The 12,160-nt window shown below is 48.0% G+C and overlaps 1 protein-coding gene across 1 annotated transcript in view; it reads left to right on the top strand.

The window, feature by feature from the left end:
* PLCB3 (phospholipase C beta 3) overlaps nucleotides 1-12,160 on the top strand; it is an 869,107-nt gene that overhangs the window by 512,611 nt on the left and 344,336 nt on the right. Inside the window, exon 4 of the mRNA XM_069644864.1 lies at nucleotides 8,594-8,734. Within this exon, the coding sequence (XP_069500965.1) occupies nucleotides 8,594-8,734 (141 nt within the window). The remainder of the gene's footprint in view (nucleotides 1-8,593; nucleotides 8,735-12,160) is intronic.

A 12,160-nucleotide genomic window follows, 5' to 3' on the forward strand; every position in this document is an offset into this window, starting at 1 on the left:
AACAGTCTCTAACTTGGAATGTGGCCGCAATGTACACCTCACCTTCCCGCCATTCCGCTGCAAGGTTTAGCGGAGACGGAGCTTGGAGCGACAGAACTCGGCACAACAGAACGAAAATAGGAATAGATGGCAGGCAGCAGAGAATGCCCTTAACGTGGATCAGACATCAATGGCTACTCATGGGGTTGCCGCGTTGATCCTCGTCGCCAGTGAAATTATCCAGAGACCGATAAGTGGTATAAGACTTCTTTATTTGTGGATCCTATGTACACCCCACCCGCTTTTTCTCAAGTTCTCTCCTAACCGACACACAGTCCTGCATCCTTTCTCCTACAGTCTTAGATTCCACATTCAATGATAGCATTCCACATATTGGAGAATGCTACACCAGCCTTTCATCCATTCTTCCTTTGCCCTCTGCAGCATCGCCTAGGATGATGGTGTAAACCGGCTGTAAGAGGTGGGACGCAGACAGTGGTAGAAGTGTAACCTAGTGCAACATGTGGCAAGGTGTTGCAGCCGGGGCATTTCAATAGTCTAAGTGACTAGTAACTAAGTCTCCTATTACAACTTTACACTTGCACAGGGACATGAATGGACAAATCCCCTATATAGAATGATGAATATGGTCGTAAAAAGTAGAGGAATGGTAACAGAAAAAAATAGAAGTAGTGGAACACGGCTCCCGGCCGTTCCCGCTCACTTCGATCACTGGAAGCAGAGCTACTTGTTTTTCTAAAGAGATTCTATGTCTACCTTGACCCCACCCCCCATACAGATCTAGTGTGGTGACCCCACACAGCTGGTGACACAGGTTCGATTCAAACAAGCTTTATTCTGGTCAGGGTGGGAAATGGGTCAAACGCCTGTGCGCTAGGGGTTTCTCGACAGCTATACATAGCGGTGTTCTCGCTGCACATTGTATAGCGATACTGGGGACTCCTGTGGTATCAGTCACCCTCTGGATCTCTGCTCTGAATACGCTCTCATGGATTTACTGCACAATATGCCATTTGTGATTCAGGGATATGGTGCCCAGCTCGCTATGCTCCTATGAATAGAACAACCTGCTGCTCACCCTTGCACACAGCTGCAGGATCTCACCCCAGAGGTGGCCTGTCTCACCGAGAAAACACTTGGCACTGCTGCCTCTTGCTCGCCAAACTGTACAGGTCTCGCTGGTCTCCTAGGCTACTTGGATCTCTCGGATCACTCGGCCTCCCCATCTTTCCAGCTCTGTGAGCACCTTCAACACCTTCATCCCCTTCAGCCTCTGCTGGTCCTTCAACTTTCTCAGGCCCTTAAGCACCCTCATACCTGCTTCGGATAATTGCTCCCATCCACAACTTCCTGCTTGAGTCGTTTCCGTCCAACTTTCTTTGGGGTTCCAGGTAACTGCCTTTTGAACAAGGTCTGGGCTGGGCCCAAACAGCCTTTCTTCATCTCCTTCTGATTGGTTAATTGCCTTGAATTCTTAATCTGTGGCACTGGTACGTCTTGCTCATGTACCCAGTGGTCGAAGTGAGCGGGAGCGGTCGGGTGCGGTGCTCCTCTACTTTTTTAAATTACCTTTTACAGCTCCCATACTTTTATTTTAAAATGAAACCGTTCCGGAATGGTTTCGTTTTAAAATAAATGTGTAGGAAGAAGTTGAAACTTGCACTTTCAGTGCACTGCACTGGACGTTCCCTTAAACAGCAGGTGCAAGTGTTTGGGGGCGTGTATTGTGTGTGGGAGGGGACGTGGTGATGGGGTTTGTGGGGAGCAGGGGCAGGCCAGCAGCGAACATAGTTCCACTACTTCTTTTCGTACGCTTCGACCCCTGCATCCAAGCTTTCAAAAGGCCCAGCCGCAGTCTTGATGTCTGGTATAATTCGTACCTGCAGACTGTAGCTCTTGGGGGTGCTGGGGGCTGCCCCGTTTGTGGATTGCTTGACAGCGTTCATACAGGAACTGGTGAGTTGGCCTCTAAGGAACAAGCTCTGTGTTCTGGTCATGATGATTTTGCTCTTGAGCATTATTCGGCAAAGACTGGCCTCTGCGCTTGTAAACCTCAGTACATGCTGTCTCTCCCAGACATTGCCATAACTCTGGTTTGAGGATTTAATATGGGGGCCTAGCTTTTTTTTTAAATTTTTATTTTTACAGACTTCATGTACAAGGGGAAGAGTATATTTGGGATGAAGGGAAAAGAAGACTTACTCTGCTCACTAGGAGAGGTATCTCCCTTCACCTACTCTGGGGGGTGGGGGGGTTAGGACTTGAGAGAAGGACGCCCAGGGATCCCCCCACACTAACCACCCTAAGGTAGCTCATGGCACTGGCCTGAAGGCTCTGGTAGGCTGGCTTCCCTGGTCCGCAGAGTCCTCCTCAGCCCTTGGAACAGATCACTCAAGCTTCCTCTTTTATCCAGGTTTTCTCCTGTGCAGTGGCTCTGCTACTGGTATGAGGACAGGGGGATCTGTTAGTCTGTAGCTTACCTTCTCGATGATGTACTGAAAGTGTATAGTTGTACGCTAAGGAGCTGTCTCTTGATCTTGCCGTTATCTTTGTCAGGTGATCCAACGCCTGAGACAAGCTTAAACTGCTGGTATGTCAAATAATATTTTAAGGCTCACTTGATAGCGAGGTATTCAATTTCAATGACAGGCTAGTTCCTTTAATGAGGAAGCAACACTCGGGTGATATATAGGATAGGTTGTTCCACTCTGTTATTCTCTTGACACACTGGCGCTCACAGATCCACACTTTGAGGCATCGTCTGAAGGACGAGCTTCTTTTTGAAGTCCGGCATAATCAAGGGGTGGGAGAAAAGGGTTGTTCTGAGGCGCTAGAAAGGGGTTTTCCCTCTGTTGTTCCATATGCTTCGGTGGGACAGGAATATGTTAATTGTTGGTCAGAAATGTGCCCAGCGGGTTAAGAAAAAGATGGAATAAATATTCTATGACATCACACCAATCCCCAAAACGGATATTCGTTCTTTCTTAGTGCTCTGGAGTGAGGCGTTCTCCACAGCTGCGACTTTATCATGTTGAGTTCTTACCAGGCATCTTACAATGTGAAACCCAACTATTTCCTGAAGGGTTGGACCAGCTTACAATTAACAGAATTAGCGGGTAGGTCTGCTTTTCTTAATGTTTGGCCAGTTAGATAAGTGTCCCTTGGCTACTGTATATCACCATATCTGTTGAGGGGGCCATTGCATGGCTGGAAGGTCTGAAGAGGTGATCCACCAATCCCTATCCATCACTATATGTGAGGTTTCCTCTGTACTGGAAGTGATGAGCGGGCGGGAGGGTACAAGTGCTGCTCTCCAGTCATGATGAATTGTGCTCCTGCAGCATCGTCCCTCTGAGAACAGGATCCCCGCGGGTAAACCTCAATGAATGCATCTCTCCTACCGTTATTAACACATCTCTGGCTGGGGGGGAAGGAGGGGGTCTTCTCGTGGGGATCTGTGAACCTGTGAATTGTACTGGGAGGAGAGGAACATGACTCACGCCACTCTCTAGGCGAGAGAGCTCTTGTCAGTAGCTCTGTTGGATAGGAGTTAAGGTGGGGCGGGGGGCAGTGTTACCCCTAAACAGACCACCTCCAGGTAGCTCACAGCACTGGCTCGACGGCCTTCGAGGGCCTGGGGGACCAGCCGTTCTGGCCCCCATTGGTCTTCATTGTCCTCCCACAGCCCTTGGGACCCGGTCCGGTCACTGACTTAGTGATACGACATATACATAGATTGTAGGCGTCCAAAATAGTCTTAGAAACTCATGTTGTATAAAGGCATCCTGGTGACTTTATTCAAAGCATGTGCATTTACGCCTGATTTATGCTGCAAATGACAGTACTCCGCGTCAAAGGGATTTACCATGACTTTGATTTTTCAGCCTGATTACAAAGGACCTTACTACATGTCTTGACAAAAAGATGTGAATATATGCATTGCACGTTTCCATTCAACCTAACTCGGGGATCACCAGTCACACAAGATTACAGATTATCGAGCTGGACCGCAGGAATGCAGAAAGCATGTGAATCGATGATCTGATATGATAAGTTATTTATAACGTGCTTAATACCCAGAGGTTTTAATCGCGGACCCGGGGATCGAACCTGTGTTGCTCCGTGTCGTTTTGCTTCCAAGGCGAGCACGTTGCCCCTGAGCTATTCTCCCTATAACACACATCAAGAATTGGGCATAAGCTTCGCATCTGTTACCTTCATTTTACAGTAAAGATTGATATGAAAGTGTTCCATAGAGTCGTTATCAGATAGTATCGGGTGGTCAGCGAGGGTCCCCATTACGAGGGTTTCATGTTGCACACACCATATTGATGACTGGGGGGATGGCAGCGAACTGGGGCAATGTTGCAAATCCATATGTATCGAGTGGAGTCAATTATGGATGGCATATGTTACTGTTTTAGTGTTAAAATTGTTTAGAATGTTTACATATTAGATCTTCACGGACATAGAAAGATATAGTATTAAAACTGCAAATGCAACACAGATACAATCCACACAATGGGATGCTTTGCTCCGTGGTTTGCTCTGTGGTTAGCTTCTGCACATGAATTTTAAGTAGCAGGGACATTCTTGACAGAAAGAAGAATTAGTTACGTAGTAAGAAGGTCGGCGTACGATCAGGACAAGGTTTACAGATATGATGTGGCATTTATAACGCACCTGTATACAAGTGTTTCTAAGCGCAACAAGACAAGGAGGGGGAAACAAGGGAGGACAAATAATGATCTTACTAGGCCTTGTCTCATTCAGATCGAGTGCCAGGGTGGGAGGGGAAGGCGCAAGTGCAGTTAACTCCCAAGTGCAGCCAACCGGTGGCTCATAAGTGCAGAGAGAAGTGACTGTAGGGTTGCAGATACAGACCCTTCAGTGCTGGGGAGCCCGGAGGCAGTGCAAGGGCAACTGGACATGCAGCAGCCTGGGCCCGAGTTAGAGGGTGTCCAGGTGACCAGTGCACGGAGCAGTCGGGTGCATCAGCAGGGGAGAGGAGGAGCGAAAGCAGAAGCGAAAAGGAAGGTATTTATTTGCTTCCAGAACCAGAGGTGGGCCTGTTTTGGGTTAAGGTAATTAAAGGCCCATCCCCACAATAGTTTAATAATTTCTTCAAGAGCATTTTTAACTGCAAATGATTTCATACCGCGTGCACTCTTGCATAACTCTTGCAACGCTTGCCAATCCTTTACTTTGCAGGATTTCATAGCAACCATTGAGAACATATGAGGAAAACTTGCATCAATTTACACTATCACATCAGCGAATAACTCTAAATAAATTAATTTATTAAACAGTAAATAAGTAAACACATGAAGTTTCACTTGACGCAAACATTATCAAGCTTTATTGGTGTGGTATGTTGCATATAAGTGCCCAGTGTGGCCATGTCCTGCAATGGGAAAGCTCAGAATGTTGGCTTAATTAACCAGTATTATGCCCACATTCCATTTTTATAGTTGCTGCTTCTCCCACATCACATCCTGTTCACCTCTTTTATGTTTTGTCATGTACCATTCTGGCCTTCTATAATCTCTGATGGCTGTCCCTCACTGCCAACTACCTTATGTGACTGCTGTGAAAACTGCATAGAGGCGCTTTCTTGAGCTACCTTTCTTTCATTCTTGGTGGTCTTCTATTTTTGGCAAAGTGGTTTGTGTGCCCCACTCTCTTTAGCCAAAACTGGCACTCCATATGTTTTGCCAAGATGCTAATGGCAATAAGCACCTGAGAGGTGGGCCGTTATTAGCCTGGACGGATTGCAGAAATGAGTCGAGCAGAACTGTTGACAAATGGATAGACACCTCCAGAAGCTCAACCAAAGAAATCAAGTCAGACCGAGGCGATGGAGTTGTGCTTTGCTGCTACTTTGGAAAGCGGGTACTTCATCCGAGTGTTAATACCAGGGCCTCTTTTGCCAACAGGACATTTAAAGGACATATCATCACAGTGAAGTGATAGGCGGAACAAAAAGGCCATAAGCTTCCAAGCTTCCAAAACAAACCATGATAAATGAATGCATCATAATTATATACACTGCCTAGCACAACTGGAAATATCTAAATGATTACCTGTACCAGCATTGACCTGGCCTCTGTGGTCCCGCGTCTATCCACTAAAGAGGTAATAGTTCTGACGCTTACAAAATGGTCGGTGACTTGGTTGCGGACACATTTTAGACCAAAACCTTTTTCAAAACTTCAGAGGATGGATCCCTTAACCATCTCCATCTCTTGGTGGCTGATCTGGAATTTGCCTCACCTGAAGTACTGGGGCATGTCTGGTGCAGATGCAAGTTGACCTCATTCCAAACATACTGAGGGACCCTCTAGTGCATCCTCTTTTGTATCAAACTTGCTTGATAAAGTTAAAGTAAAGCTCTTGTCAAATCACAGGTCATAGTTGGATGCATAGCCTCTTGCAGTTTGATATCTATTACTGCACTCCAAGGATTTGTATTTGTATTTTGTATTGTGTTTATATAGTGCTTTAATCCAAAGCGCTTTACATTACAACGGAATACATACAACATTATAACAGTAGAAGCAATTTACAATCATGAATGAACCCAACAAAACAGTAAGTAGAGCAATTCATCTGTGAGGGAAGAGGGAAGGGGTGAGGAAGGGAAGTGGGAGGGAAACAGAAGGGGTATAAGGGTGAGAATGAGGGAGGGTAAGGGTAAGGGGGAGGGTAGAGAGGATCATAGGGAAGATTCCAGAGAAGGGGAGAGAGAGAGAGAGAGAGAGAGAGAGAGAGAGAGAGAGAGAGAGAGAGAGAGAGAGAGGTGGGGAAGGTTTCATGGCGGGGAATGGAGAAGGAGAGATTTCAGGGAAGTGCGGAAGGAAGAAAGGGTAGGTATAGAGCGGATTGAGAGAGGTAAGGAGTTACAGTGCAGGGGGGCTAGGAGCTGAAAGGAGTGGAAACGGGAGGAGGCACATGGGGGAGGGGGAACGCCGAGAAGGAAGTGGTCAGCTGAACGAAGGGAGCGGGAAGGAGTGTAGAAAGAGAGGAGAGATAAGGGGGAGCAAGATCATGGAGAGATTTAAAGACTAGACAGAGGAGAAGAAATTTAAAGTTGGGAGTGAAAGGGAAGGCACGTTATCCCCCAACCCCGGCAAATTAACTTCTATTGGATTCCTATCTAGAGCGACTTGCACAAGTCTGTTTTGAAATTGACCGAAGAAGCAGTGATCGCGACTCTAGTTTTTCACTTGAAGATCTAATTGGAATTTCCTCACCTGATTAATTTGGAAACAAAACCGCATGAGTACTGTATTCACCCAAACCTCATGCTCTCCAAATATTCTCAAATTTATATGCAGTTTGCCTTCTTTGTGATGCTAGGGAAGATGCTGACACCTTGGGACTAATACAAATTTAGGAGATATGAAGAAAACCTAGATTTATTTCCAGTTTATCTGGCACTGGCTTTGCCTCCACCTGAATGGGTGTACGAAACCTGTTTGTGATAGACAGTCTTTGATCCCTGGCCACCATAACCTGAATGTGGTTCATGTAGGACTGTGTGTTGAACTCGGAGGGGAGAATGGGGAGATCTGAGACTGGTGATAAACACCTAATGAATGCCTCTAATAAAAGCCCGGAACATATCTTGACAACAGGTGCACCTCCAACCTGTAATGTCTGACAGGGGAGACAACACAATTCAGTGGTCCACTGTGTCTAACATAATATGCAGGTACAACAGGGTGTGCCCTCAATGTGTCGTAGGGCTGAGCAATCTTCCTGACAGAAATGAGTTTCTGGTCCCACACCACGGTTCAAAACCCGACTGACCGGTGCTAAGGCAAGCAAATGTTTGTAGACGATCACGCATCCACGGGCGCACATTTTTGAGTTTTGCCGTGATGGGAAGAATAGCGATGGGCATGCATTAGCGTCTACATGCGATTCCTCTAGAGCAGGGGAGCACCTTCTGGCCCTGAACCTGTGTGCACTTTGCATGCAGTTTCTTCTCGCCCTCATGCTTCTTCTATGACTTATTCTAAGGCAGTAGTTTTCAAAAATGTTGATGCCGTTTTCACTCACCGGCCTCCCTTTTTTAAAGAGCCTCACCCCCACCCTGGACCTTTGCTGTCAACCCCTTTCTGGCCATGCCCATAGTTTTAATCCAAGTCTGTTAGGTTCTGTACTTGAGTGTCTTGCTCCTCCACTGTGCATGCATGCTTAGTGTTACTTGAAGCCCAGGGCAACCTCCCTCAAACCTGCGGCATCAGGATGCCCCTTTTGCCTTCTCTGCCTGTAAGACTACTGCTTATATGAGCGCTTGAGGGGGGTAGAGTTGTGTCTCTCTCACACAGTGTATGTCTAGAACTTCTGTTAGCCTCAGCTTAGACCTTTTGACCTGCGTGGATGTGAGCTCTGCATGGAGTTCCCCCTCTCCACCCATTGCCTCTGTGGCTTGTGCATGCCCCACCTGGAGCTTCCGCTGACCCCTCATGGCTCTATTACTTGTGTTGTTGTCAGGACAGTGGGCAACACCCTCCCCTGTGCATGCGCAGATGGTTGCTAATTGATCAGGGTTACTCAATCAAACCTCTTTCATTCTCTTTTCCAGGACCCTAAAATCCGGGAAGTGCTGGGCTTCTCCAACCCTGAGACCAGACCCGAGGACAAGCAGGTGACGGTGGTGTACGGGCCAGACATGGTGAATATCAGCTATCTGAACTTCATGGCCGTGCAAGAGGACACGGCGAAGGTGAGGCCCCATGGAATGACCGCGCGAGGAGTCCCAGGCATTGCCTGCTTCGTACCAAGCCGGGTGGGGGTGGGGGGGGATGATAGTTGCTGGCTCTCCCTGCAATGAAAGGCCCCTGAGTTCAGGCAGAGATCATGATTCCCGAGGATGCTATACTCCAGCTCACGCAGTGGCTCTCTTGCCCCCTTTAGTTGGTGGTGTGATGGGTCTGCATTTCCAGGAGTGCTATATAAAGCGGTGCCTCACAGGCAGGTGAGATCGCCCCAAATGCCAAAGACCGCTTACCCATTTCCCACTTGATTCCCCCTCTAGTGTTCTTCCCATGTGTTGATGGTTCTCCACTTTCTCCCCACTCTCTCCTTTCATTCGCTTACAGTTTCATGCACACACGTGGCACACTTTTGACACACCAACTTGGTTTTTGGCTGCATAGATTATTTTTCCTGATGAATCCCACTTGTGGGGCACCTTTGACGTAGGATTGAGCGAGGCCAGTCCAGTCCAAATTGCCCAGGATACCGGAGCTGGGGCAAGTAATGGCCCCCAGTCTTTTAGCAGGCATCGGAATTGATCAAGACCCCCATGAGGTTTTAAGTTTAGATGTGTGTGCTGCAGCCAGACCTCCCCTGGTGGGTTTAGGAGTGGGAGAAAGCTCAAGATTCTTGGATTGTAATGTCTCTTCTGTGCCGCCAGAGGCCAGGGGGCGCATTGCTAGGAGGGGGTTGTGGGGGCTTTCTCCCCGGATCATTTGGTTGTAGCCCCAGATAGAAGTTCACTCACGGGCAACAACCAAATGACTAGCTAGCCCCAACTCCCGACAGTCCCAACATTAGCGTAGCCCCAGATCCTTTCCAGACCTAGCAACACCCCTGTCAGGGCCACAGACAGTTATTTTAGTAAGGAAATGTGGCGAGTAAGGGCTGGGTTCACAGCTCAGGAGATGCTGCCTTTACTCTCTCCATGTATCATTTGTTACATTCTGAGGTTTCTGTTAACTGGCTCATCTCATTCACCTCTGTCTGCCACAGAGAAGGATGTGTGTGAATTTGTTATGGAATTATTATTGTGTGTACTCTTGGGTAGACAGTGACCAGAGGCCTTAAGAGGTGTTGGGGGCCGGGAGAGGAGAGGGTGCCCCCTGGTGCTTGGAAGGCCTCAAGCCCAACATGTCAGAGTTCACTGGGCTGATGGGATGGCTTGGACCTACTCCTCCTTGTAGTGCTGTGCCGCCTTGCTTCATCTCTGCAGGGTGCTTCCAGCACCAACTTGAGTCTGGCCCGCTGACTTCCTACCGGGATGCACCTATTCCTGTCTGAGTCTGTCCTGTGAAGGGTGTGCAAAAGCCCCTTCCCACCTCAACTCTCCCCATGCAATGGCCTGCAGCCAAGCTGCTGGTGTCAACCCATCCACCGTTCCAGTGCATATGACGGTCATTCTGCTTATTTTAGTGCTTATTGCTCCAGCTTGTTATCAGGGATGTCTGACTGTGTGGACGTACCAACGGGGGTATCCGTTATATCTTCCACCCCACTCGAGCCCTGAGAGTCTTCGAGCTCCCCTTCCGCCTCACCTGATGATGAGAAATCCAACTTCCTTCCGTGGGATCGACGTGTAGAAGTTCCCTTTTTCTTGTGTAGATAGGGCCGGCCTTGGAAGGAAGCCACCGTGACTCTGTGAAAGAATCAACGGTGACCTTCCCCCGCGACAGACAAGCGAGACAGGGGAAAAGCCTTGCGCCACAAAAACCCCTTCAGAGTGCAGGAATCTGATGTGTAGGAACAAATGCAGAGGGAATCCAATCCGAGTAGGTAGAAGACTGGCAAGACTCGGGCAGGTAAGCGAAACGGAGCCAAAAATAGAATGCAGGAAAAATACGGGAACCGGAGGGGGCAAGGAGAGAAGACCCCGAGAGGGAAACAAATGGGAGAACGGAAGAGCAAAGGAAGAGGAGAGAAGGGAACAGAGCCACCACTAGACGCCGGTGGCAGAGGGGAGGAGAAACTAGAAGAGAGCGAGGCAAACAGGAGGACAGGAGGACAAGAGGACAGAGGCGGATCACCGCCAAGTGAGCTGAAACAGGAGCGCACGCAACAAAGGAGAAAATACTAAAGTTGCAACGCGCCGACCCTCCGAGCGTAAACTGGTAAATACACTCAGCGGCGGCCATGATGGAAATGACTAGACCGCTAGCGACGTTTGGGAGCACAACGTGGCGGCACTGTCTGACGGCCGACATGTTTCCACCTCTTCCACAAACGCCAGGAGCCTGCGGTTGTGACACTTGTATATCGGCCGTTCTTAGTCTCTGCCAGTTTTGCCATTTTAAATAATTGGTCTATTTTAAATTTTTATTTTTTGAGTACAGTGCCTGGATTTTATTTTTACTGGACATACGTTTCCACCCCAAAGGTCTCGGTTGTACCCAGCTGAGAAACACAGTGAGTTTTTACAGGCGTCCAAGGGGATCAGCCCACCTCTTGGGAGTCTTGGCTCAGACAGACAGGCCAAGCATTGGAGGAGGCAAAAAGCTATAGGACGCCCCCCTAGATCTCTCCAAGTCGAGATGTTGTCCTGTTTGAACAGGTTGACTCCGGAGGGATTGGCGCCATTTTGTAAAATATTTGTATTGTTTATCAAATACTAATAATCGTATCCCTGTCATAAATCCCCACCTCTCACTCTCCTTTTCACCAACAATTTCTACCTTGTTTTCTTTTCCTTTCTGGCCTCACTTCCCTGTCACCCTTTTTTCCTTCCTCTTTTCCTTTCTTCCCATTCCACACTTCTGCCACCATTCCTCTTCCCTTTACCCCCTTCTCCCCCACTTCATGTACCCTTCCCTTTACCCCCTTCCATTTTTACTCCCTGACTTCATTACCTCTCCTCTCTCATGTCCACCCTTTTATTTCTCGCCTTCTCTCACTTCCTACTCCTCTTTCCTTCACATCCCTTTCCCCTTCTATCTCTTGTAATGCTTTTACCTCTCCCTTCTGTGCTTCTTCTTCTCTCCACCTTTTTCCACTTCAGCTCTGTAGACTCCTCACAGTTTTTGTGTGATCACTTTTCAATTAAGATTCACACTTCATTTTAAAGACTTGTAGAAGTTAATACAAATGAAATTTTGTTTTGTCCATAGTGGAAAATAGGGAAATAGGGAAGACTGAGTTAAAGTGGTGAGAGCCCAGGGGAGTTGGAGCAACGAGTCAGGGGCCCTCCGTGAATATCTCAGTGTTGGCTACACGTGCTTTCAACACACGAGATAGAAACCGGCTTATAAGAATATCAACTTCCTGCCACACTCGCGAAAGCCTCTACATTATCCTAGTGTTCTCGTCCTATTTGCAGGCCTTCACTTCCTCTAGTTTCTCCATCACCTGGACTCCAGTAACTCTAAGCCTGAGACCAGCCACACGATTGCTGCCCGTT

Source organism: Ambystoma mexicanum, chromosome 2p (genome assembly GCF_040938575.1).
Source record: "Ambystoma mexicanum isolate Mex_15411 chromosome 2p, UKY_AmexF1_1, whole genome shotgun sequence".
Classification (NCBI taxonomy): domain Eukaryota; kingdom Metazoa; phylum Chordata; class Amphibia; order Caudata; family Ambystomatidae; genus Ambystoma; species Ambystoma mexicanum.